The 24,618-nt window shown below is 41.6% G+C and overlaps 21 protein-coding genes across 21 annotated transcripts; 14 read left to right on the plus strand and 7 right to left on the minus strand.

The window, feature by feature from the left end:
- Positions 1-165: 165 nt before the first annotated feature.
- Eint_060495 (uncharacterized protein) lies at positions 166-414 on the plus strand (the record flags this gene model as incomplete). Its single annotated transcript, XM_009163596.1, has 1 exon — positions 166-414. One exon carries the CDS (start codon positions 166-168, stop codon positions 412-414), a length of 249 nt encoding a protein of 82 aa, XP_009161860.1.
- Positions 415-609: 195 nt separating this feature from the next.
- On the plus strand, positions 610-1,362 carry Eint_060500 (uncharacterized protein; the record flags this gene model as incomplete). The annotated part of the gene is made up of 1 exon (XM_003072972.1): positions 610-1,362. The coding sequence occupies one exon, from the start codon at positions 610-612 to the stop codon at positions 1,360-1,362; it is 753 nt and encodes a 250-aa protein (XP_003073018.1).
- Positions 1,363-1,443: 81 nt separating this feature from the next.
- Eint_060505 (uncharacterized protein) lies at positions 1,444-1,710 on the plus strand (the record flags this gene model as incomplete). The annotated part of the gene is made up of 1 exon (XM_009163597.1): positions 1,444-1,710. The coding sequence occupies one exon, from the start codon at positions 1,444-1,446 to the stop codon at positions 1,708-1,710; it is 267 nt and encodes an 88-aa protein (XP_009161861.1).
- Eint_060510 (uncharacterized protein) lies at positions 1,707-3,464 on the plus strand (the record flags this gene model as incomplete). Its single annotated transcript, XM_003072973.1, has 1 exon — positions 1,707-3,464. The coding sequence occupies one exon, from the start codon at positions 1,707-1,709 to the stop codon at positions 3,462-3,464; it is 1,758 nt and encodes a 585-aa protein (XP_003073019.1).
- Positions 3,465-3,484: 20 nt separating this feature from the next.
- Positions 3,485-4,207, minus strand: Eint_060520 (DNA-directed RNA polymerase II subunit Rpb3; the record flags this gene model as incomplete). Its single annotated transcript, XM_003072974.1, has 1 exon — positions 3,485-4,207. One exon carries the CDS (start codon positions 4,205-4,207, stop codon positions 3,485-3,487), a length of 723 nt encoding a protein of 240 aa, XP_003073020.1.
- Positions 4,208-4,266: 59 nt separating this feature from the next.
- Eint_060525 (uncharacterized protein) lies at positions 4,267-4,551 on the plus strand (the record flags this gene model as incomplete). The annotated part of the gene is made up of 1 exon (XM_009163598.1): positions 4,267-4,551. One exon carries the CDS (start codon positions 4,267-4,269, stop codon positions 4,549-4,551), a length of 285 nt encoding a protein of 94 aa, XP_009161862.1.
- A 40-nt stretch (positions 4,552-4,591) lies between these two features.
- On the plus strand, positions 4,592-5,095 carry Eint_060530 (N6 adenine specific DNA methylase; the record flags this gene model as incomplete). Its single annotated transcript, XM_003072975.1, has 1 exon — positions 4,592-5,095. The coding sequence occupies one exon, from the start codon at positions 4,592-4,594 to the stop codon at positions 5,093-5,095; it is 504 nt and encodes a 167-aa protein (XP_003073021.1).
- Positions 5,096-5,181: 86 nt separating this feature from the next.
- Eint_060540 (histidyl-tRNA synthetase) lies at positions 5,182-6,519 on the minus strand (the record flags this gene model as incomplete). Its single annotated transcript, XM_003072976.1, has 1 exon — positions 5,182-6,519. One exon carries the CDS (start codon positions 6,517-6,519, stop codon positions 5,182-5,184), a length of 1,338 nt encoding a protein of 445 aa, XP_003073022.1.
- Positions 6,520-6,606: 87 nt separating this feature from the next.
- Positions 6,607-9,168, plus strand: Eint_060550 (uncharacterized protein; the record flags this gene model as incomplete). Its single annotated transcript, XM_003072977.1, has 1 exon — positions 6,607-9,168. One exon carries the CDS (start codon positions 6,607-6,609, stop codon positions 9,166-9,168), a length of 2,562 nt encoding a protein of 853 aa, XP_003073023.1.
- Positions 9,169-9,412: 244 nt separating this feature from the next.
- Positions 9,413-9,697, plus strand: Eint_060560 (uncharacterized protein; the record flags this gene model as incomplete). The annotated part of the gene is made up of 1 exon (XM_003072978.2): positions 9,413-9,697. One exon carries the CDS (start codon positions 9,413-9,415, stop codon positions 9,695-9,697), a length of 285 nt encoding a protein of 94 aa, XP_003073024.2.
- Positions 9,698-9,817: 120 nt separating this feature from the next.
- Positions 9,818-10,374, plus strand: Eint_060570 (putative adenylate kinase; the record flags this gene model as incomplete). The annotated part of the gene is made up of 2 exons (XM_003072979.2): positions 9,818-9,950; positions 9,974-10,374. The coding sequence occupies 2 exons, from the start codon at positions 9,818-9,820 to the stop codon at positions 10,372-10,374; spliced, it is 534 nt and encodes a 177-aa protein (XP_003073025.2).
- Positions 10,375-10,496: 122 nt separating this feature from the next.
- Eint_060580 (uncharacterized protein) lies at positions 10,497-12,734 on the plus strand (the record flags this gene model as incomplete). Its single annotated transcript, XM_003072980.1, has 1 exon — positions 10,497-12,734. The coding sequence occupies one exon, from the start codon at positions 10,497-10,499 to the stop codon at positions 12,732-12,734; it is 2,238 nt and encodes a 745-aa protein (XP_003073026.1).
- Positions 12,735-12,910: 176 nt separating this feature from the next.
- Positions 12,911-13,720, plus strand: Eint_060590 (putative protein kinase domain-containing protein; the record flags this gene model as incomplete). The annotated part of the gene is made up of 1 exon (XM_003072981.1): positions 12,911-13,720. The coding sequence occupies one exon, from the start codon at positions 12,911-12,913 to the stop codon at positions 13,718-13,720; it is 810 nt and encodes a 269-aa protein (XP_003073027.1).
- A 54-nt stretch (positions 13,721-13,774) lies between these two features.
- Eint_060600 (uncharacterized protein) lies at positions 13,775-14,290 on the minus strand (the record flags this gene model as incomplete). Its single annotated transcript, XM_003072982.1, has 1 exon — positions 13,775-14,290. The coding sequence occupies one exon, from the start codon at positions 14,288-14,290 to the stop codon at positions 13,775-13,777; it is 516 nt and encodes a 171-aa protein (XP_003073028.1).
- An 80-nt stretch (positions 14,291-14,370) lies between these two features.
- On the minus strand, positions 14,371-15,675 carry Eint_060610 (uncharacterized protein; the record flags this gene model as incomplete). The annotated part of the gene is made up of 1 exon (XM_003072983.1): positions 14,371-15,675. The coding sequence occupies one exon, from the start codon at positions 15,673-15,675 to the stop codon at positions 14,371-14,373; it is 1,305 nt and encodes a 434-aa protein (XP_003073029.1).
- A 141-nt stretch (positions 15,676-15,816) lies between these two features.
- Eint_060620 (uncharacterized protein) lies at positions 15,817-17,091 on the plus strand (the record flags this gene model as incomplete). Its single annotated transcript, XM_003072984.1, has 1 exon — positions 15,817-17,091. The coding sequence occupies one exon, from the start codon at positions 15,817-15,819 to the stop codon at positions 17,089-17,091; it is 1,275 nt and encodes a 424-aa protein (XP_003073030.1).
- A 29-nt stretch (positions 17,092-17,120) lies between these two features.
- On the plus strand, positions 17,121-17,864 carry Eint_060630 (phosphotyrosyl phosphatase activator; the record flags this gene model as incomplete). Its single annotated transcript, XM_003072985.1, has 1 exon — positions 17,121-17,864. The coding sequence occupies one exon, from the start codon at positions 17,121-17,123 to the stop codon at positions 17,862-17,864; it is 744 nt and encodes a 247-aa protein (XP_003073031.1).
- Positions 17,865-17,901: 37 nt separating this feature from the next.
- Eint_060640 (ribonucleoside-diphosphate reductase small subunit) lies at positions 17,902-18,882 on the minus strand (the record flags this gene model as incomplete). The annotated part of the gene is made up of 1 exon (XM_003072986.1): positions 17,902-18,882. The coding sequence occupies one exon, from the start codon at positions 18,880-18,882 to the stop codon at positions 17,902-17,904; it is 981 nt and encodes a 326-aa protein (XP_003073032.1).
- Positions 18,883-19,246: 364 nt separating this feature from the next.
- On the minus strand, positions 19,247-19,741 carry Eint_060650 (uncharacterized protein; the record flags this gene model as incomplete). The annotated part of the gene is made up of 1 exon (XM_003072987.2): positions 19,247-19,741. One exon carries the CDS (start codon positions 19,739-19,741, stop codon positions 19,247-19,249), a length of 495 nt encoding a protein of 164 aa, XP_003073033.2.
- Positions 19,742-19,893: 152 nt separating this feature from the next.
- Positions 19,894-21,372, plus strand: Eint_060660 (uncharacterized protein; the record flags this gene model as incomplete). The annotated part of the gene is made up of 1 exon (XM_003072988.1): positions 19,894-21,372. The coding sequence occupies one exon, from the start codon at positions 19,894-19,896 to the stop codon at positions 21,370-21,372; it is 1,479 nt and encodes a 492-aa protein (XP_003073034.1).
- Positions 21,373-21,710: 338 nt separating this feature from the next.
- Positions 21,711-24,557, minus strand: Eint_060670 (secreted/periplasmic Zn-dependent insulinase-like peptidase; the record flags this gene model as incomplete). The annotated part of the gene is made up of 1 exon (XM_003072989.2): positions 21,711-24,557. One exon carries the CDS (start codon positions 24,555-24,557, stop codon positions 21,711-21,713), a length of 2,847 nt encoding a protein of 948 aa, XP_003073035.2.
- Between the last annotated feature and the right edge of the window lie 61 nt (positions 24,558-24,618).

Here is a 24,618-nt window from a genome sequence, read left to right on the forward strand (position 1 = left end):
GCTTGTATTAACTAACCACAGAGCCAAGCAGGTTGGCATCCTTGAGGCACAAGGACTCAATTATCTTCGCCAATAAGAAACTGTAGGATCCGAGAGCTTTCAATTGGAAAGCATTGAAACAGGTGTTTTGCATAAAATATTTAATGGAAAAAGTATCAGGTCACAATGAAGTTTATAGTTGGAATAATCTCAATCTTTGCAGTGTCAGTTTTCTCAACATCATCGCTGGGTACTTCTTCATCCAGAACTTTCACCAGTAGCAGGTACTACTCGGGCTCTTCAAGTAGTGGAAGCGGAGTAACCCCCTATTCTTCATACTATCATGGATATGGGGTTGGGACAGGGACAACAGTAGATCCTTTTGCAGATATTAGATCTGGAGCACTGGGAAGATCATCTTCCATTCACTACTAAGGTAACTCAACCTGAGGTACGTTAAATAAAGCAATAATGCACAAACTATCTTCTTTCTTCTTTCCAATAGGAATCCTCCATTGCAATTTGTTTCATATGCGGTGTGCAATTTGTTAGAGAAGTTGTCTTGGAGCCAATCATTTTGCTCAACAAGAAACAGAAAAATATAAAATAAAAAATCCGAAGGTTTGAAAAATGAATCTAGGTACTCTCATTCCTTTTCTTGCATTAGCCCTTTGCGCAACTCCTGAGGCTTCAGGGGATTCAGGCACATCAGCTGATTCATCGGGGCAGTTGGCATTTGCAGTTCCTGTATATGCAACTTCGGGAGGAAATAGAATTGTCAATGCCGTTTATGCAATCGTCCTTCTGGTGGCCATAGCTGTGATCAACCTCCCACGTAAGTCTCTCGAGCAGACACAGTATGCTGCTACATCGGCCTTGGGTGCATACTTCTTGATCTCCCACATCTTGCAGTCCACAGGAATAGCACTAGAAATGGACATGATTGCTGCAGGTATTGTTGCTGTCCTTGCTGCCGTTATTTCTTACAACAAGATGCTCAGGAGTCTTCTCTTTGCCTTAATATCTGCTTATGGAACAACATATTTTGCTGTCCTGATAGTAAGACTCGAGTCGATTCTCTTTGCAGGAATCCTGGGTGTGGTTCTCTTCTTTGTATATATATTCCTCGGAAAGATGAAAGAAGATGGCAGACTCTTGGTTGCAATGGCCAAAGCAGATGTTTCCAGTCTTGGGTTTGCATCCTTCATAAACGTCTGGGGCGCCTTTGACATGTTTGGAGGAATGCATGGCATAAATGCAAGCGAAGGCCTGTTCCAAGGATTCCTTTTCGGGGGTATCATCATTGCTTTGGTTTTCGCTGTTGTGTTTACGATGAATTACTTCAGCGAGTGGACTCAAGAAAAGATGAACAGTGCCAGCTAAACCTTGATAGGTTCCTGTATGGATGAAAATAAACACTTTTCTGTCCAATTACATATTAGAATTGTATTCTTCCAAGCCCTAATGACCGAGCCGAGGGTTGAAGATGTGTATCGCCCGTCTTTCCGCAAATGCATTCTGAGGACCATGGGAGCATGCTTTATATCCGGCTATCTTGTGGGCTCTTCTTTTCGATTGGCTGCCGGAAGTAGATGCGACTACGGCCAATACCTTGCAAACAAGCTTTGTGCTGCTGGGGTGTGTTTCCAACTTGGAAGAAGACTGACTGCCGAGGTGGTAGGAGGGGTAAAAAAGAATTTTATTTCGTGGCGGCTTTCTCCCTGGAAATGAAGCTATTTGGGCAGGAGTTGTCGACATATATGTATGGAAGGATACTGGACCGAAAGTTTATAACTCCTTCGGGATCATATGAGATAGAGCCGTTGGAGATTGCTTCTGGGATGCATCCAGTGAGATACAACGGGAAGATAGAAATCTTTTATGTGTCCCCGATATTCAACAGCTATCTTGTGTCCCGCGAAGAGAATGTTAATGTACTGTTTTCAGCAGACGGAAAGGTTACAATCACCAACGAGGATATAGACAAAGATACTCTGTACACTTTTCGGATTGTCCGGGAGACGAGCGATCTTAGAGTTGCCGAGATCTACAAGTTTGATACATTTTATCCTGGATTCAAGACGACTGGAGAAGTCAAGTGGAAGATAGGGAAGGATGGGCGGAGGATTTACACAGTACAGACCAAATATGGGGATGGAACTCTGATTATGCAGAACAACAAAGAAAAGAATATTGTAAGTGTTCTTCTGTATAAAAAGGACAAGGAACTTCATTTCGTACAGGTCGACGACCCAATAAGCGGTATTGTAAAGATGACTGTGACGGCAGAGATGGGCAACAAATATGGGGTGAGGGATCGTAATGTACGAGGATTTCTTATCACAAACAACACTTATAAGACTGGGGATTCTGTGGCATGCACAATTAAGGAAGTCTGGCTGGGAAACTACTTGTTTACAGAGTATTTTGAGCTAGGGATAGGATCTATTATTGAAGCTCGTGTTAAGAGCTATGGAAAGAACAAGATATATCTTGAATATAAAGGCCACGAAGGATACATTTTGATTTCTGAATCCGAAGGAAGAAGATACGGAAACAATGTGAGGGGAACTGTGTATGACATAAAAGATGGTTTGTTCCTGCTGAGCACCAAGAGGATACCTGAATTGGAAAGAAAAGAGAAGGGGATTGATCTATCTGTTCCCTTCGATATCTCTGATCAGACAGAGGAATCAAGTGACTCTTTAGAAGAGGATGTGGATGGAGTGAGCAGGTCTTTAGGGGCCGAAAGAAAAAGAAGCAAGACAGTAACAGAGGACGATATCTTAATGGACATCCACGCACATCCTGGAGAAGCGATTCCTGTGATCAAATACATACAATACAAAATCGAAATTGGAGAGGAAGGAGGACCCGAAGAGATTTTCCATAAGTTCCTTCCTATGATTGAGGGGGAAGAAAAGGATAAGCTTTGTATTTCGTTTGTGAACTACCTAATGTTTGTCAAGGATCCAGATTGCCTGAAGGTGATAAAGAAGTTGTCGAAGATATGCTCGGAACGATTCCTGGATGCTGTTGCATCCAACACCGACGACATCCAGGTCCTTAGGCTCTATTTTGAAAGGACGGAGACAAGGAAGTCCTTTGGAATGTACTTGGATGGGCTATTCAAAGCAGACCGAGAGGAAGCCATGAGACTTGTTGAAAAGCATAGAGAGCTCCTTGGCGTATCGATTGGTATAATATACAAGCATTGCGAGAACCCAAGAGCATGGGTGGAGAAGCTATTGGTTGACAAGAAGGATGTTTGGATGTCTTACATCCGAAACGAAAAAGGAACGTATCTTCGGAGCCTTTACAGAAGAGTTGTTGACAAGAAGTGGAAGGTGAGTGACATGAAGGAGTTCTACAAGATGTGGATGGATTATGAGAAGGAGAACAACGGAAATATAGAAGAAGTAAAGCTAAGAGCCAGAGAATATGTTGGGAGCATCAAGAACAATTCCGTGCATAGACAAGCATAATAAAGATATCTACCGGTATTTTAATCCATTGTTTCCATTGCAGACGACAATCCTGCTATTTTTTCCTTGAGTATCTTCAATCCCTCCAGAACAATGGCAAGAGGCCCAGCTCCGCCTTCGACAACCTCCACGCACATATAAATTTTGTCGACCCTCTGCATTGGATTGGCCTCTGCTTGTTTGACTCCAGGCCATTCTTCTTCTATGGACTCCTCGAACCAATAGTTTGTCTCTCTTCTGGCATTATCTTTGTCATATTCAAAGCTTATGGCCGATACCGGAGACCATTTTGCATGGGTCCTCCCAATCCCCTTTCGCCCAATGCATCGGGCTTTCAAGCCTTGGTCTCTTGCTAGCTTTGTAATGATGGGTCCGCTCTTGACTACCACATCTTCCTCATCACAAATAATGTCTCTTGTGCTCACAACCCTCAAGGCGTCTTCAGTGTGGACCACATCTATCTCAAACACGACCGAGCATTCCGAGCAGAATCCTGAGCAGCTGCATTCGTCCTTGTACTTGAGCTCCCTTTTCGAGTACACGGGAATCAGTCCAAGCCTGTGTGCAAGAACCTCATCTGGAAGTACTGTGTTGTTTCTTTCTATCTCCACCATGTCGATTGCAATGGTCGGTACTTCCGAAATCAGTATTCTCCTCAGTGCATTTGCATATCCTACCGTTGTATTGGAGAGTGTGAATCTTATGCGTTCCGGTGTCAACTCCTCTATAGATAAGGCGATCATCCTCCAGGGCTTCCAGAATTTTTAAGAAGTGATATTGCAACTAAGTGGCCTGCCCCTAAATGCACAGTTCCTTTCTGAATCACTATTCAAAGGTTGTAAGCATGCTGTCTTTTGCCTTTGTGACTGTGCTTACTTTGATCTCGATCTTCAGAACTCATGCCGAGATGCCGAAGGCATTCAAAGTTGCTGCAATTTTGCTGCTGCTTCTGTCACTATGCCTCATAAGGTACATAGCAACAGTGCTCCATTTCAAGGGCTATGCATGGATGGGATATATACTTGCCCTCCACGGGTCGCTGCTCTTCGTGCTTGTCCTTGGAGCAAGAGAAGGTTCTTACAAGTAAGGGTTTTGGATTCTTGAGGATTTGCCTCGCCAAGCCCTCGATGGACTGGTACGAGCCGGGAGAGGACACATACACACTAATGGATGTTTTGGAAGAAGAGGACCTGGAAATGAAGGTTATTCTGGACCTGGGAACATCGACTGGAATAATAGCAGAGCATCTGGAAAAGAAAAACACTGTCCTATCGTCAGACATCAACATCAAAGCACTTCAAAACCATAGGGGAGGAAATTTAGTGAGGGCAGACTTACTTCATGCAATAAATCAGCAACATGTGGATATTGTTGTGTTCAATCCTCCATATGTACTTGACTCCGACGACCCTGTCATAGGAGGGGGCCATCTTGGAAGAGAAGTGATCGATAGATTCATCAGTCTTCTCGAGATCGGGATTGTATATCTTCTTGTTATACAGGCCAACAAGCCAAGTGAGGTAATGAAGCTGCTTGAAGAAAAGGGATATAAAACCAAAATTCTTAGGGTGAGAAAGATCCTGGGAGAAACAATCTATATCATCAAGGGGGAAAGACACATAAAGAAATAGCCATTGTTTATTCTTTCGATCTCTAGCTTTCCTGGAGAGCATCTACATAAATGGCCTAGATATAGAAGAAGCATAGGAAAGTTGTTTCATCTTTCTTGAGAGGCATCTGGGCTTCTTGCATCTTTAAGAAGCCTAAATAGATAACTTATCATCTCTTCTCTCTTGACAATCTCTTTCTTCTTTGTTGCTGTTTCAAACACTTGCACAGAGTTGGCCAGCATTTCGGATTCTCCTATCACAACAATAAACGGGATCTTCTTTCCCATAGCATACTTCTGCTGGCTTTCAAATGACGATCTTCTAGTGTAGAAAGTTTCGGAGGGGATTCCTGCATCCAGAAGAACCTTAAGAGTTGCAAGTCTTTCATCAAGAAACAAGCCCCCAGAAGCCCCGACATAAACCATTGTAGACGATTCCTTGGTGTATTCTTCATTCAGTAAAGAGAATATTCTGGAAACTCCTACAGAAAATCCAACACATGGAATAGTTGCACATCTCTCTCCTAGATTTTCTGTGAGGTTGTCGTATCTTCCTCCCCCAATCACAGATCCCACTGCTTTCCCCAGATACTCTGCTTCGAGGATCATCCCGGTATAGTAGTCCAGTCCTCTTGCTAAGGAGACATCCATTACCAGGCTCCTGCTGCATCCAAGAATCCTACAGAGTCTAAACAGCTCCTCCATGTCATGAATGGCTGCTTTACATCTTTCTATCTTGTACACTGCATCCTCCTTCAGAAGCCCCAATATATCTTCTTTCCCTACCAATTCTATGTATTTCTTGATAGTTTTTACTTGGTCTTCATTCAATCCTTTTTGAATAAACTCTCTTTCGATGTCTTCCCATTTCATCTTCTCAATCTTGTCAATGGTCGAGCAGATCGTCCCGTAGCTCTCGTAACCAACTCCAGCCACCTCTAGAATAGAGGTGAGGATCCTCCTGTCGTTTATCTTTATTCGGAACTCCCCAATTCCAAATTCCCTTAATATCCTATCCACACAACTAACCACCTCTGCATCAGCCATCATTTGGACACATTCCCCAGCAATGTCGAAGTCCGCCTGCACAAACTCCCGGAGCCTTCCTCGGACTATCGAGGGCTGATCTCTTCTGTACACCCTTCCTATCTGATACCTCTTCATCCTCCTTATCCTGTTGGACGCCAAGTATCTTGCAAAAGGAACAGTAAGATCATATCTTAATGCACAGATCTCTCCCCCTTGATCCTTCAAGTCATATATAAGCTTGGTGTCCTCTCCATACTTGTTGGTCAGAATGCTCTTCATCTCAAACGTTGGCGTTGAGATCGGAACAGCCCCATAGAGCACAAAAACCGTCCTGATCTTCTCTATAATTTCCTCGTACAAAAAACATTGTCTTGGAGGTTCATCAGCTGTACCCTTCGGAGTCTTCAGACTTATCATTCCAGGGGCTTTTGATTTGTTTTACAGGTCTTCCCTGTTTCCCTTGTTTCATGATCTGGTTAAATCTGCTGCGCAAACAACATTCAAATGCTTGATAGAGAGCACATTGTTCCTACTCCGATTGTAGAAAATCATCAACCTCTGGATGCTTTGATAGAGGAGTTGGCTCTGCTGAGGGGAGACAGGCTGTGTAAAAGCCTAGAAAGCATTCTGTGTGTAACTAGGCCTTTTACCCCAGAGCAGATGTGCAGGGTAGACAGGATTGTTTCAAGTCTCCACAATGACCATAAAGAAGCCTGGTTTTACCAGAGGATATTTGAACTGGCTTTAAAGATGTATGGCTTTGGAAACGACTGGAGAAACCGGCTTCGAATTTGCAAACTCCATGAAAAACACAAGTTTAGAATTCACAGCAACGTCCACGAGTTTTCGTATACGGGGAGTATAACCGAGATACCTAGGATATGTAAAGGGTTCATGGAAAACAGGAAGACCATCTACGACAGAGTAAATGTTCTTGGGTACTGTGTACTCGAGATCTCTGGGATGAATGATGGGGAGGAGTATGAGGGGGAGGATGACATCTTCTATCTTATAGAGTATGTCTATAGAAGGGACTTGAAGACACTTCTGAGGTGGGCAAAGAATGTCCGAGTGATGAATGACTGGTCACTGCTGTACCTGGCAAACTATCCAGATTTCTTATACACAGAACTGAAGTATCTGAGCAACCCGATGATAATTAAGGAAATCATATTACAGCAGAAATCACACAGGCTTTTTGACTTTCTTTTCATTAAGATTTCGATGTTGTTTCCAAGGGAAGAGATGGCCAACCTGTTGGCCAATAGCTACGACAAGTCCGGAGTGGAATACACAACCCGTATATTCTGGAAACTGTTTGAAGATAATGAAGAGAATGGGGAAAAGATTCTCAAGAAGTTCATCAGAAACAGAAAAGCAAAGGAGTTTGGAGGCATGTTTTATGAAATGTGTACAAGGATCGATGGAGATTATGCCGAGGCTATTGGTGTGTGCATTGAAAAGGTGCACCTGATCAAGGATAAGTGTCTTGAAGACCTTATGAATTCTCACTACTGGGCGCACGTCACCCACAGGTACGAGGACTTTTCTGTGCTCACAAGGCTTTTGATAGAGAGAGGCCTTCTGCCCAAGAAGGAATTCGACTTTCTTCAGGGCCACATGGATGCTACCCTTGAGAATCTTCGGAAAATCTTGTTTTTAGTCCAAGAGGCGCCTTCCAGACGAGAGGACGTGAGAAATGCCGTGATTGAGATTATTAAGAGAATGTTCAGGAAAAGGATGAAATGCGAGAAATGCAGGGAAAAGAAAATAGAAAAGACCTTAAAGCTGTGTCCTGTTGGGTCTCTTATTCAAAAGGGATCTGAAAGAGGGGAAGAGGACGGGTTACTGGTTATGTACGAGATACTGGAGGCTCTTCGAGATCTAGACATCCCAAAAAGGACACTCCAGATGCTTTCTCTAATGAATCCCGATCTTTTCTGCAAGATTGTTACCAACGATACTAAATACGACTGCTTTTTCATCAAGTGCCTGAATATCATCCTGAAAGATCTTGAAGGGAGGTTCCGATGGGTTGTAAGCGACATTGTAAAAATGAAAATATTTGATTCCGATGGTTACTGGGAGCAGAGTGTCAGAAAATCCTTGAAGCTTGGGAGCTTGTGGAAGGCAATGGCTTCGCATGGAGTGTTGTGGGAGAAAGACCAACCCGGGATTTTGGCCCTGAAGAAGAACGGACTCTATTCTCTCAAGAACATTGTAATCCACTCGGACTCGAGCTTCTTTGCCGAAAATGAATGTTCTTCGGAGGTGATTGAAAAGAAGGGATGGTCCTTTTTGGAGGACAAGAGGAATCTTGGATATATGAAAATGCTTGACGATAAGACAAAGCTGAGATATCTTATTAAAGAACTAGAAGGGAGAAGAGATCCCGAAAGCTTAAAAGTGGTGAAGGAGTTACTTGTATCCTCCTCCCGAGTTACGGATGGAATGGTGTTCAAGAATTCGTCTATTGTGTTCAAGGTGGCTAAAGTCTTTACATTGTATCTCTCTTTTGGGCAATATGAAGAGATAGGTGAGCAGGCGTTTGTTGAACTGGAGGGAGAGAGAGACAACCTGAAGATTGGACGAACAAATGGAAAGCTGTTTATGAAGAAACTGAGGGAGGGAAAGGAAGAACATGTTCTTTTGGGGGAAGATGACAAGCCAAAAATGAAGGAGACTTTCAGCTTCTGGTACAAATCCTCGAAGCTCTCGTTTTGCCTGAATGGGAAGATGTACACCTCCGAAATTAGGAATGTGGATGTAATAAGAATAGGAGGAGGGCTTCGAGGAATAATAGAAAAGATATTTCTGTGCGAGTCGCATCTTCCTAAAAAGTACACTCTTGGAAGTTCTCGCCAGTCGTCTTTGTATATTAGGGAGCTGTCCAAGATAGAGAAGTTTCTGGCATATAAGAACATAAGTGGAGTATACATGGACAGCACTACGCCGTACTTCATGAACAGGAGACTCGACGTCAAGGTAAACAATGTGATAGACAACAAAAATGTTTATTGGATGTGCCATAGAAAAGTCTTGAGTCTATTGAAAGAAAGGCTGTAAATGGATGGGGCCAGAGGATAGGCTTGAATACCCCTTTTCTGAAGGGACCTGAGATTTGAAGAGAGCTGACCAGTGAGGTTTTAGAGGGATTCTAGGATAGGCAGAAAAAAAACAGCCAATTACTCCAAGAAAAGATTAAGGAGATCTGCAATATACTTGGGCATAGAAAAGAAGATGGAGTCAATAACGAGGTGTGTTTCTATTGGCATAGAAAATTATAAATAATCAGATGAATTCAAGATCAATGAAGCTTTCTAGTGTGATGTTTCTAGCTCTGTCTTCTCTTGTCTCTGCTGGCTGGTGGGGATCGTCTTCTACAACCGAAGGAGGTGACAGCAATAGCTCACAGTTATTTGGAATGGGAAGTCAAGGGGAGGGGGGAAATCCCAGTACAGATGGAAAGAGTAACCTGGTTGAGGAGTCGGAAGGACATAACGACGAAGGTAACGAAGGAGGAGAAGGATCCAAGAACAACCCTGGAAAGAACGAAAACTCATCAGGCTTCTGGGAGAGCAAAACACAAGACTAAGTCCCTGTGGCAGACATTTCTTGCTCTTGAACATCCTCAAGTGAAGAAACAATAAAGCTGTTGTATTTTTGTCATATTATTTATCTGGGATATTTTTAGGTAAAACATATAAGGTACCCCATGAAGTTTTCTCGGATAGTTATGATGGGGCCGCCAGGATGTGGAAAGGGAACCCAGTCTAAGCTTATATCTGAAAGATATGGAATTCCCCACGTGAGCTCTGGAGACATTATACGGGAAGAGATGATGAAGAGTAAGTTAGGGTAGTAATTTTAGACACCAAGGAAGCAGAAATAGTTAGAGAGATTGTTAACTCAGGAGGATTGGCTCCTAACGAAGTTGTGAATAAACTGGTGCTGAAGAAGATTCGAAGCATGGATAGGTATATTCTCGATGGATACCCCAGAAGAACCGACCAGGCAGAAATGCTGGGAGACAGTGTTGACCTAGTGATATTTATTGATGTGGACAAGGATACATGCATTCATAGGATCTGCAAGCGAAATCATGGAAGGGATGATGATGAGGAGGAGGTTGGAAGAAAGAGATATGACGTCTACACGAAGGAAACAATGCCTATACTTGAGCTGTATAAGAGCTATGGAAAGATAGTAAGGGTGGATGGGAATGGTTCTCCCGAGACCATATTTTCTAAGATCTGCGGAATTATTGAATGATATATGCGATTAAATGGCATTTGGTGTGTCTTTGAATAGTTGTTGTGTCTTGAAGGTTGAGTGAAGAACTCCTTAAAAAAAGGAGCAAATAAAAGCAAAAACAAGCCCTGAAGAGAGAGGGGATGAAGAAGAGGGGATGTTCGGAAGTCTCTTCCTTTGAAAGACACATGGACACAGTTCTTTCTGTCCCGGATATCCTAGGAAGAAAGGAAGTCTTGAGGCCTGTAGTGTTCTCGCACAGGGACGACTCTGAAGATGGGTTGGAAGCAATGAATGACAGAGAAGTGTTTATGGCAGCTCTGAGACGAAGGATGAACCTTCTACTTGGTCCCAGAGTGGTTGAAAAAGCAGATTTGGATATTTACAGAGATGATAATGTCTGGATGAATGAGATTAGAATGAGCTCGGAAGAAAGGAAGGAAGAACTCTGTGGGGAAAAGAGAGTAGCTTTTGTTTCTGTGGACCCGGACCTTTATGGGATTGTTGCAAACGAAATTCCTGGGTCAGGAACGAAGGACGATAGCTTTTTGTATGTTAGAAGAAGAATAGTGGGTCTTGAGAGCCGGGTGGAGTTTTTGTTTAGAAGAAGCTGGGGGATAATGGAGAGTAAAAAGGTATTATCGCTTGCTTCGCTCGATAGCTTAGTGAGGAAGGATGGATTTCAAGGTATTGTGATGGTGGATGGAAAGTCAGTGGTTTTGAGCAAGGCTGTAGAAGAGGTGAACATTGGACTTCGAAACAGGAATGCAGGGATTATGGAAAACAATATCCGGGGCACTTTTACTATCCGAGTAGACGGACTGGATGGGTCGGGAGAGAAGCTCCAGAGTGTGAAGCTGGTATGTGGATATAGAGAAAGTGACTTCCAAGTTCGATTTGGATACCATAAGATGTATAAGGTAATGCCTATGGAGAGACTGATGAACTACTATCTGGACAACAAATGCATTCCTCTTGGAAAACTTCTCGAAGAGCTTGTCTGCATCTCGCAACCTGGGAGTCTAAGAGACAATTGTTTAAGATTCATAGAGTTGAAGGCCAGCTTGTTTTTTGGAGAAGCCGAGATATCTCCTTATGATGTTGGGAGCTCACTCTTGTTTTTTCTTTGGATGTTTGGAGGAAGTCGATTGTCGTTGATAACAAACAAGATCATAGAGTACATCGAGTATGTACTTAGTGAGCTAGACATCTGCCGAAGCTCTACCAAGGACTTTTTGTTCCTTCATGAGACATGTATCTTCATAAATAAGATCATTCTACTGGAAAGACAGGCAGGAGAGATTGGAAGCCATAGAAAGCCAAGTATTGGGGATATGAAGAAAGATATGCAGGTTGGAGTTGGGCCATCGGATTGGTACGAATGGGACGATTTTTGCCCAAAAGAGTCATGCACTGCCCTTGCCTATTACAAGGCAGCAGATTTCTCAGAAAACCTTGTACTCAGGCTAAGAAGAATAGGCCACCAAGAGAAGATGCATGAAGAAGATGCCAAGCCCATTGTCAAAAGCACAATTGAGGATCTTCTTCTTGAAAGCCTTAGGATCTCAAAAGCCGAGTGTATTAGAAGCCGATCTCCGGGACTAAGAAAGCTTTTTGGGGTGTATCGAAGAATGAATAAGATTTCTCAGAAAGGCCTTGCTAGATTTGTGGATAGGGACAAGACAAGTAATCTCATTATCTCTATTCTTGAAGAGAATACTGTGTTTGACTGTGAGACTCTCCTCCTGTGTACCATTTTGAAGGATATTTCACAGATTGTTCCAGTAAGAGTGTCTGTTCTCGATAAGGCACTAGTTAAATGCATAAGTGAGGTTGTGGAAATGTTTGGAAAAAGGTTGAGGCGGCTTCTTCGAAAGGGCGAAGAAGATGTTGAAAATGCATTTGAACCAATAAGACTGTTCTTTAAAAGACTTCGGTATCTGAACTCGACTATACACGAGGAGATATTCAAGAGCGACCTGCATCATGCCATAGAAGAGGAGTGCTTCTACCGACTCCGAAAGATATCTCGAGATGTCAGGGGAGGGCTTAGACAGCTGGAACTCTGCAGGAAATTGCATGAGGAGCATCTTCGGATGTTTAACTCAATGAATCGAGAGATCGAGCTTGGATACTGTCTGGAAGAAAAGAAAGCCTTCATGAGGCTTTATGATGTTAGAAAGATAAAAAGGATGCTGAGAAATCCAGAGATTCTAGAGAAAGAGATATTAAAGATGATTGGGGAAGGGACATTTGCAGACGATAATGTACGCAACAGATACAAGCTGTATCTGTACGAGTGCATTAAGGAGAACGCCCGGGTGCTTTCCAAGGATAGATATGATGAGACAATGATGTCTGTAAATAAATGCTTCATATGATTTGATTTCCATATTGTGTATATCTAGAATTGGTGCAAAGACTTGGTTGGCTCGGAAGAGGAAACCAATAAAGGGCTAAGGAAAAGAAAAAAGGGAAGATTTCGGGATTTTATTTGTTACATGGAATGAAAAGGAGAAGCAGATGTTTATATAGAGATAGGATAGGATGGAAACCGATGGAGGATAAGGATACAAAGAGAAAAAAGAAGAACATCATAATAATCAATGATAAGGGAGAAATGTTGAGTGTGGCAAAGAAAGATGATGGAAACATAACAGATGTGGAGAGGCCTGAGGAGATGAATACGAAGGCAGAGAGTGTTCGAGAAGAAGAGAAATCCCAAGAAAAGGAACAAAAAGAACTCTCGGAAGTAAAGGACACTAAAGACACTTCCGATATGTCCAAGGACCGTCTGGAGCACTCTGAAGAGAAGACACCGGAAGAAGAAAGTAAGAAGGAAACGAAGGAGGAAGAATCCAAAGAGAAGGAAGAAAGCCAGAAGGAAGAGGTATCAACACCCTCGAATTCCAAGGAGCCCAAAGACAACGAGAAGGCGGAAGATGCACCCACACCCTCTGAGAAGGGCGATACTTTTGTTCCTCCTATACTCAAGACACTTTCCGAGAACTCCAACAAGGAGATATTTGAGGAGAGAGACAAAGGTAGCATAGTGGCCGAGGGATGGATTTGGAAGAAGAGGAGGATCTTCAGCTGTTTCTGGCATCAGAAGTATTTTGTTCTCACAAAGGACGGGGTTCTGAAGTACTACAAGGCCGATGGAAGAAGGAAGGCAAAGGGGAACTGGAACATTAAGGAAGCAGACGATCTCAGAGAATACAATCTTCCCAGCGAAGAGAACAAGCATCCTTGCAGAGTAATGGTGGTCTTCCCCGACAGCTCCCTTCTTCTGGCATTCGACGAAAGAAACACTAAGGACTACTGGGTGGAAAGGCTTAATGAGATCATTAAGAAGTCGAAGAAGTAAAAAACCAATCTTCTGGGAATAAACATTGATTTTTATTAACAAAATCTATGAGGCTCAGTTCTTCTTTGTGATGACTGCCTCCATTACTTTGAAAAAAAAGGTCTTTACCTGGCACTCGTCGAATGTTATCTCTTCGCTGAGGAAGTCTGGAAGATCCACGTTTCTAGACTCAATAAGCTTGTAGACATAAGAATTCTCCTCGGGTGTCAACACAAATCTAATGAATTTTGTAACATTGTTCGACACAATCTCGTGGGTTACCTCATAGCTTCCATCATTCTCGACTATGTCAAACCCAACAAACTTCTTGTACAACAGTGCATCCGTCTTCAAAGACCTTAGATACTCATTCTCCTTCTTATAGCTCTCTATCAAATCCTCTTCCTTCATCTTCATTTCAATGAGGATCTGTTTGTATCTAGATGCAGAATCAAGATCTCTCCTCTCCTCTGCACATACTGCCTTCTGGGGCCTGTTCTCTTTGGAATCAGAGGCTTCGACATCCTTTGTGGGTGTCTTTGTCCCCTTTCTTGGCGTCTTAAACGTTATTCTCTTCCTAGGTGTCTTCATTTGTATTTCCTATTCGGGGATCCCCTTGATAATTTTTTACAGATCCTGAAGACATCCCAATAGACATATTCTAAGGTATTTTATTTACTACTCTTCTTTCTCCTGCTTATTCTTCTCCCCTTCGAATGCTTTCCTCCGCAGTATTTCTCTTTCTTGTCTCTCCCTCCCTTCATCGATTCCACTCTCTCCTCCTTGCTTGCCTTCCGCCGGATAAACTCAAGATTCCTCCCGCAATACTTCCTGTGTCTCATCACATTGACAACAGACATGTATCCATAAGATATGCTCTTGCTCTTCGATCCCTTGAAACATTCTATATACTTTGAAATCCTTTCTTTCATCCTATCAACCACTCCGTCTTCTTTTTTTTCGTTCCGCTCTCCGTCCTCGCTGATGGAAAGGGACTGTGTCTCCGAGTCTTCTTTTCCGCCCCCTTCGTCTCTCAGTCTTGCTGCTTCTGGATCAAACTTGCAATATATCTCCCTCAGCATGTTCAATCCATACACTACAAAGTCGTCGTCCTTGAACTCAGAGCACAGCGAGTTTCCTACAACATCGATCACTCGAAGAACATCTTGCACAGTCACCTCCTCCACAATGATCTCCATCAAGTCCTTGATATCGCTTTTTTCGGGGTTTAGCATTCCCATTGCTACACGTGCAACTGAGGCTTTCAGCCCATATCTGCTCCGGAACAAAACATAGATCTTCATTTTCATGATCTTCTCTTCTCTCTCCATCATATTTTCCTGAAGATTTGCAAATAGCATCTTTCCAAATCTTGACGCCTCCGCACTAAGTAACTCCATGGCCTTCTTTCCCTCCTCTTCAAAGTCTATCTGGTCCAGAAAGTACATTCTGCAGATCTTTCCCACTTTTCCATCTGCAAAGAGCCCTTCACACACTTCCTTCTCGAGAACACCACACCCCTTTCTAAACAGATATACAACCAGATAGTAGCAGAAGCTCCTTTGCTTGTCTGTTCCCTTTTTGTAGTACTCTAAAATACATGGAACCTCCTCTTCCGAGACAAGACTCCTTATCCTCTTCAGAACCGACTTGGGGTCTGGATGGTGCTCCATGAGGTTCTTGAGGAGCTGCTCCCCGCTTACTAGTCCTCTTCTCCGAAGCCTAAAGAGACTCTCAACAACAGTTCGCTTTATTTTGTGGCACTTGATGGTCTCCACACTTGAAACAAGAGTCTCCGAAAGCCTTTTGTCGATTGTAGGGAAAGCAAGAAGAAATGAAAGAGTCTGCCGGATAGTCTTCCCCGGTTGCTTTGGGAGCCTCACAAGAGAGCTAAACAGCTCGAGCTGTCTTCCATACTCCTCCACATAGTTCTCTGGGCATTTTTCCAGCCCAACCATCACTTGGTAGATATCCATATTATCGGGTCAAAAATTTTAGTCTTAAGTTGGCATACCTCGGACTTCGATCTTTGGCCTAACGTCGCCTCCTCGGCCTCTTACTTCCTTCCTTCCTGAAACATCAATAAAACCTTGTCTAAACATTGGAGGCAACAGCAGATGCCTCTGGTCGATTTCATTGCAACCTTCTATAAAAAGAACAACATCCTTTACGATACCTTTGTAGGTGCATGGCTTGAGCTCAAGGAATGCAAAAACATAGAGAGAAACCTTGCACGTCTTCTCAAATGCCTCAGACATGAACAGACGAGCCAGGCAAGCTACAGATGTCTTGAATATTTTGTGGAAAATGAAATGGCCGATTTCATATACAGATTGAGAGACATCGAAGAAAACCAGGCTGCCATGGATTTTCTTACTGACCTTATTTCCATTCTTCCTGCCAAATATTTCCCAAGATTCAACAACTTCCTTGATATGGTGTTCGCATCTGAACACACCGACGGTCTGGCACTGGCTCTAGCATATTCAGAAAGAACCATTGTTCTTGGCTGCAGGATAAGAACATCTCTCGTAAACTACTCCTTGAGGTTCTTTTTTGATCCAGGTCTACATGGGGACTATTCCAGAGCATGCATTGTATATCTCATATGCTCTAAAAGAGCTCTTGACCATCTCAGGTCCATGGAATTCATCCAAGCCGTCATAAGAAGGACAAATAGAATATACCTCGACTTGGAAAAAACCATGCCACTTTATCTGTCTCTTCTGAACTTCATTTCATATTATGCAAGAAAGGAAATCGATCTGTATAAAGAAGAAATTGACGCCGCTCTCGGTAGCCAAGAAGGAACTTTAGATCCAAAGAAGATAAGGACTCATCCAACAACAAGTCCTCTACTCCCCCCAAGAAGCAACCAATCCTCCGCAGAGCTATGTTCTGCCCTTCATCTCCTCGAGTTCCCCCACATGCATCCCGTCTCCATATACATAGAAATCCTGGAGAGTACTGGGTCGTCCAATATAAGGGCATCGCTCATCGAATCTATCCTAGCAGACATAGATTCTGTAGATGACCCAGGGAAATTCATAAGATTCTGTGCGGAGAACCACCCAGGTCTCTTGGCCCCTTATCTCATTAGAAACGGCGGAGAAGACTGGTCTCCCATTGTTGTGCTCAGGAGAGTTATGGAAATGAAAAGAGAGAGGTCCTGCATCACAATCCCCTACGTATGCCATGTCAATCGCCACAAATCCTCCATAATCGATTTCCTTGTTGAAAAAAACATTTGCGACGACCTGGTGTTCTTGTTCATCTGGGTTGTATCTAAGGAAACATTCCTTTCTCATTTCGGAAGGATCCAAGAGATGTTCAAAGCCCACAAGACATTCTGGGCCAATCTATGGAACCTGATCCTCTCCCTCCCTGCCTAACTTATTCTTATGTAAGCCGATGACCCCATATGAAGGACAGCACTGATTTTACTGAGACGGAAGCATATTCAAAGATATACAACTTCATTCTGATGGTCGACGACTCAATCAAAAACTCGGAACAGAGACGAAGCGAGCATCATATGTCCATTCTTGCAAACATCTTCGAGATTGTAGACAGCACAGAGAAGGATCCGTCTCCACAGAGGTATGCAAACATGGCTGCCAAAACCGTATTCCAAAGAATATGCGGTGCATATGACGACGAACATCTCAAAAACTCATTTGGAAACCAGATAAGATTGGACTATGGCACCGGCCATGAGCTGAACTTCCTGTGCTACCTCTACACTCACCATTGTAGAGGAGACATCAGCCTCGACTGTGTATTTACCACCCTTGTAAGATACTTCGAGGTTGTCAGGCTCTTTGTATCAAAATTCAATCTGGAGCCGGCCGGAAGTCATGGAATATGGGGTCTGGACGACTATCAATTTCTGCCCTTCCTCTTTGGGTCTTCTGAGCTCTGCAACACAAGGCTCAGATTCGACGAGCTCAACGACTCCATGTGCTACTTTGTTGCAGTCAAGAAGAAGTTGGGAGGCACCTCTCAAATCCTCAACAGCATCATGGATAAGGACTGGCCAAAAGTCAACAGGGGAATGATTAGGATGTACGATGACCATGTGCTCAGAAGAAGCGTTGTGACACAGCACTTCATCTATGGAGAATACCTCAAGAAGGACAGAAGTCTAGCCACTAAAGAACTCTGAAACTCACATAGTAACCAAACCACTTTAATTAAAGTCATCAGAAGTCGACATCTATCCTGAACGAATCATTTCCATTATCTATCCCCACAAATGCCTTCTGGTACTGTGACTCTCTCTTGTCGAAGAAGTTTGTCTTTCCAACCAAAGAGATGTTCTCCATAAAATCAAACGGGTTGGGAGTATGGTATATCTTCTCCTCCTCAAGATTCTCTAGGAGAGTATCGGCTACAAACTCTATATATTTGCACATCAACTGGCAGTTCATCCCTATAAGATCCACTGGAAGACTTTCACTCAGAAACCTCTTTTCAACTTCGACTGCATCCATCACCACCTCCTTTACTCGCTTGCACTTCTGTTTCAGGTAACGTCTATGCAAAAGGCATGCAAACTCACAGTGCAGACCCTCGTCCCTGCTTATCAGCTCGTTCGAAAACGTTAGTCCAGGCATCAGCCCTCTCTTCTTCAGCCAGAATATAGATGCAAATGACCCAGAAAAGAATATACCCTCCACACAGGCAAACGCCACAAGCCTTGTTGCAAAGTCAGAATTCTTATCCTCAATCCATTTTATTGCCCAATCGGCCTTGTCTTTCACAGAGGGGATAGTTTTGACTGCATTAAAAAGGAACTTCTTCTGTTCTCCGTCCCTTACATACGTGTCAATCAGCAGGCTGTACATCTCACTGTGGATGTTCTCAATTGCAATCTGGAACCCATAGAATAGCTTTGCTTCAAGCATCTTGACCTCGCTGGAGAACCGCTCCACCAGATTCAGATTGACAATTCCATCAGACGCCGCAAAGAATGCAAGAACATTGGAGATAAAGTGCTTCTCCTTTGGATTTAACTTCTTCCAATCTTCAATGTCTTTGTCGAGGAGAACCTCTTCCACAGTCCAGAACGAGCTTTCAGCCTTCTTGTACATCCTCCATACATCTTCGTGTTGTATGGGAAAGAGTACAAACCTCTCTTCTTTAGGATCCAATAGTGGCTCAATTTTTTCTTCGCAACTCATAAGCTATTTGACAGAATCTGCTTATATACTTTTTTTTGGAGGGAATATCTCCCTCAAAATAATAATCATCTAAATTCAATTTTACAATCCTTGCTCGATCTAATTTCGTCGATCCCCTCTTGGCATTTGGCTTCACCCACCTAAGCCATGGCGGGAGAGCGGCCCCAGAACCTAAGCTAGGAATGACTATTTATTGTAAATAATGTTCCCTATAAAAGGAACACTGGTATTATTTATATTTACTGCACCCTATATATTATAACTATTATTGAATGTTTTTACTCAAGATCAATAAATTCCTTTCTCATGAATGGTAATATACGTTTTCTCGCATTTGCAAACCAATTATCTATTTGAGACAATTTTAGTCCTGTTTCTTTAGAAAGTATTTTTTTTCTATTTTAGTTGGATAAGGATTAGAAAGATGCTCCTTTAGCCATCTTCTTAGCATTTTGGACACTTCTCTTGGAAAATTAGCTCTCCTAGAATGAGGACTACTTCCGAGCCAACCATTAGTTGATGAATTATTTCTTATATAACTCTCATACCTGTATAAATCCCTCTCGTTCATTACATTCATCATATCTATGATGTTGTCCATTTTTCTTTGGAGTTTGGTGCATTCTGAATCAAATATAGAAACAAGATTTTTTTCAAATAGTAATGCATACTTAAATTTCTCAGCAATTAGAAACAAAGCTAGCTTGTGTGATAAGTTATTCGGAAAAAAATGTGTATTGGAGCATGTTTCGTAATTTTTCCGAATTTTTAATAGGACTTCCTTCAAATGATGTTCATTTATCATTCCTTGAAAATATTGTTCTTTTGCGATTAATATTTGGCCAATATGCTCCACCATATCTAGAAAACTATCGGCATTTAAAACAAAAATTGATAAACTCGTAATTAACGTTATAAAAATAATATCCATATCACTTCAGAAGACTATTATAACTTGTCAAACTCATCAAGACAAGATAAAGTATAAAATAAAAAGATATTTTACAAAATATGAATTTAGGATGGCTACTGAAGATTCCAATGCGAAAACATTCAAACAGGAAAATAATTGTATATGAAAATAGCATGGCTTCGTTTTACTCTAGGACGTTTGAAATAATTGAAGAGCATATTTCTACCATATCCAATAATGAACATCATAGAGATGGATTAGTAGAGTATATAGAAATGTTATCATATTTTCAAATCTCTAATGAAGATCATGAGAAAAAAGAAGAAATTAATAGACAAAGGCAAAGCTTACTTAAGAAATTTAGATCCCTAACCTTAATTAGTATTTCAAAAGTAGAAAAAGACAATAGGAAAATATTGAAATCTTATCATGGAGTATTACATCTTTTAGATTTGATTGGTTTTGGTGTAAATCCTTATGAAATGGTTTTAAAAAAATGGTTAAACACCAATTGTATGATAATTAGTGATGTAGAAAGACATGCCATAAGAGGAAATTTCGAAAAAGTGATCGAAGCATATCCCTATTTAAACGAGGCTATTAATAATTATTTAAACTTAAGGAAGACGTCAGGAAATGAATACAGGAAATTATTTGCGTCTTGGAAGATCAAATATTTTAAAATTATTCCCAATAATTTAAAGGAAATTCTTTTTCATAATATTAACGGGGATGGTATTGACTGGATTGATCATATTTGCTATAAATCGTTTTGTATGAACACACAAAGGAATGGGATCGATCTTATAAATAGGGAAGATGAAATCGGAATGATATTAACACATAATTATGATGCACTAATAGAACGTTCTAAAGGATGGATTAGACTAGTATTATTGTTCGTTTGCCCTCATACAAAATTTGATTTATTTCCAAGAGCATTTGAATCTATCGGGAAATTCCTATATTTATCAGATTATCGCTTATCTTTGAGATTTTTTTCGTACACAGAGAAACTAATCTTATACTTTAATCACTTTTCCTGTAAGTTTTCTAAAAGTCTTTCGGATTTAGAATTCTTGGTTGAGTATTCCAAAAAAAATAATATTAATGGAAATTCTTTGTTAAAAGAGTACTGCCAAAATCTTCTTTCTAATCAAGAGTATTATAATCTTTTTTATGTTATATCTAAATATGAGCTCTGCGATATAAACATAAATTCCGAGTTTATAGAATTCTGTATTAGAAATACAACAATACTAACTGAAAACTTCACTAAAACATCGTATGGAATTTTTATTGGAAACTTTAGGAGATTTCTTAGTGGAATAAAAGTTGGTGAAGGTGAAATTATAGCATTGATAAATTCAGATTATTTTTCAGCTCTAGATAGTAGAACATTTGAAATAATACTAGAGAACAGATGCATTACTGTGAACATGCTTTATAAGCTTTTAGAAGGAATGTTAAATGTGGAAAGAAAAGGGAAGTCTAATCCCATATTGAAAAGCAAAAAAGCTTTAGTTCTCAATAAGTTAGCGGAATCTACAGGTCTCGGGAAGGACATATCAATTTAAACTATTAAACTGGTAGTATCAATTTAAATTACAAATACTTTGGAAATATCTCCTTCTGTTTATTAACTTTTCAAGGGATTGCCGTTTTTTAAAACAAACATATAAGAGTGATGATACATAACTTCTTTTTGTATTCTTAAGTAAATTCATGTAAAATTTTAGAATAAAATGTCCGAAGATATTTGAGTTCCTATAGCAATAGCAGAAACACACCCTATCTCAATTCATTATACTTCCTGGGAATCCATACTTTAAAGATTTAAAGTAAAACTAAAAAGGAAGGGGGTGTTTATTTCAATAGATTAAAATCGAAATATTGTATTTTTAAACTAAGAGATTTAATGAGCAAACACTCTGGAGACATATACCGGCCCGAGTATCTCATCAATAGAGAGGTCTTCTTTTGCTATCTCGTTGACAGCCTCAACAACTTTCTCTTCATAGCTCAGGTCGATTATACCCCTTAGATACTTGTTCCATATGTCGGTGCTGTAGATTTCAAAGTTTTTCTTCCTTTCCCTGAAGAACGAGATGACTCCGTTTCGGAACTCTTCAAACTGATCTTCGCTCATCTCTCTGAAGTATTCGTCCAGGTCTTTTACAAACTTCCTTATCCTCTTTTCAAGGAAGTCTACATCCTTCTCGCTTTGCACTATGAATTTGATGTACTGCTCGTCATCTAGATTCAGAACCCCAGACCCAACTACATACCCAAGCTCTTCCTTTGTCCGCAGATCATCGAAGAACATCGCTTTGCATGACTGTTGTACAAAGTGGGCTATGGCTGCATCCTTGTGGTTCCTGCATTTTCCGCAATAGTAGTTCAAGGAACATGCATTGTTCACCTTGTCGCTTGTTTTCACATCACATCTGTATTTTCCATCAAGAAGATCTTTCTTTACATAATCGTATACTTCCTCCTGTTTCGAAAGAATATTTTCAAATATCTTCTCGGCATCTTGATACTCGATGTTCCCAATCACAAACATTTCCAAGAAGAACTTTCGGCTCATCTTGAATTCCGTGTCTACAGAGCTCAGCTTCTCCATCAGCTCCTCTGCCATCAAATGTCCGGGAATCCTCATGCACTTCAGCCCTTCATTGCATCGCTTGTGAGGGCTTTCGTTTCTCTTTGTCTCAAACTCATTCCAAATCCGCTCCTTCACAAGGTTCCGCCGTGACTGGTTGGGCTCTTCAAACAGAATGTCGAAAAACTGCCGGGAGATCTCAACACTCATGTGGTTAAAGCATTCTATCCGAATCTCCACCCCATAGTGCTCGACACGAACATCGATGTTCATTCCTGTTCCGTGAAGATATCCATCGTGCCTTCTAAAGAATTGGCTCTTGGCATTTCTGAGCAGAAATATCAAGTTAATCATGTTCTCATTGATTTGGTCCATTCGAAGAAGACATCCTATAAAGACCTTTGGAACCTTGTAGGTATCGTTAAACAGGTAGTTGATTTTTCCTCCAGAAACCTCCTTTGAAATAATTTCTGAAGGGGCCTCGATTTTTATCATCTCTCCTTCCTTCCACTCAACTGCCTTCTCCAGTGAGTCTTCAGAGACCACTTTGTCTTTTTCATTGTACTTCGGAGAATACACCTCTTCTGTTTTAAACTCCCCCTTTAAATCCTTTTGCCCTTGAAGTTCGAGCCATTTGGAGAAATCCGTCATCTTCTGGACAATCTTCTTGACTTCTTCTTTCTTTCCTTTAGAGGACTTCTGGGGAAGGACATTTGGGAACACCTTTTCTTCTTTCTTTGGTAAGTCCAACTCAAATATCTGGTCTCCCACATTGTATCTCACCCCATATATCTCCTCGCGCATGTCAAACATCCCTGTTCCCTTTGCAACATGGAACACAAGCCACTTTGGGAAGTTCATCATCTTTTCCACAATCCCCTTGATCTCGTTCTTGTCAAATTTCTCAAAACAGTGTTCGTTATCAAGAACATTCTCAACCGGGAAAAACTGCATGTTTCTAGAGATCTTCTGTGCCTGGTACATAGGCTCGTCACTCTCCTCGTACTTGAACACATATCTCGATCTCTTTTGGATCTCTTCATACTCATCAGAAGAGATGGGGATGTCTTTGAGATACCTTACAAGTTCTAAAAGAACTCTTTCAGGTCTTTTGTTTCCCTCGGAAGACAGATGCATTGTTATTATTATCAGAGAATAGTCTGTGTAGTGGCACATCTCATACTCAACCTGCAGAACGAGCCCTTTGTCCTTAACCCTACATGCAAACCCCTTTGTATCGTCCCGAAGAAACATATTCATTACATACTCGTAAGGATTGTTCTTGAAAATCTTGTACCCCGACTCAACAGTCATTGTAACAACAATCGATCTTGTATCTGCAATAGGCTCCACCCTGATCCATCGGTTGGTGTATTCAGAGTCAAACACAGTCCATTCCTTGTCTGCTTCAAGTTCTATGTTTCCACTGCTCTTCTTCTCCTCGGTCCCCTTTGGAACCCCCTCAAACATCTTCAACATCTCCTTTAGCTCCTCCAGACCTTTGTTTCCACAAATCACTGTACACATTTTATCGCAGGAATACTTCTGTTTCCAGAACTCTGCCATCTCTTCCCATATCCCTTCTTTTCGAAGTGTGTCGTAGTTTCCTGTGCTGAACATAGATATCGGCAGTTCCTTCTTGCAGCATCTTGAAATCATCCTCCAGATCCTCCAGTCATCAACATTCAGTCCGTTACAGAACTCGGAGTTCACAGCCGACACCTCTCTCTCCACCGAGTTTTTCTTCAGCAGTGGTGTCTTGAAGAAGTCTGCAAGTCGGTCCACCCCTTCTTCAAAAGCCTCAGGAGCAATATCGAAGTAATACACAGTAACCTCTCCATAGGTGGAGGCATTGTATTCCCCGTTGTTCTTTGAAAGGAATTTGCCAAAATCCTCTTCATCAGGGTATTTCTCAGTCCCCATAAACAGCATATGCTCAAGGAAATGTGCAAGACCTTGAGTAGATACCGGGTTATCAAACGATCCAACCTTGACAGAGACTGCACAGCTGCACTTGTCCAGTGAAGGATCCGACATAATCAGCCCTCGCATCCCGTTGGGCATCTCGACATACTCATATTCCATCGAGTCGGTGAGACTCTTGTGAATCTTTTTGGCAACTTTAAGACAATTCATTAAAGCGGAAAGCCTAACCATAAGGGCTTCCAAGGTTCTGTTTATAGGAAAATTTTGTCTGGCACTACTGGAAAATACGAGA

This window comes from Encephalitozoon intestinalis, chromosome VI (genome assembly GCF_000146465.1).
Source record: "Encephalitozoon intestinalis ATCC 50506 chromosome VI, complete sequence".
Taxonomy (NCBI): domain Eukaryota; kingdom Fungi; phylum Microsporidia; family Unikaryonidae; genus Encephalitozoon; species Encephalitozoon intestinalis.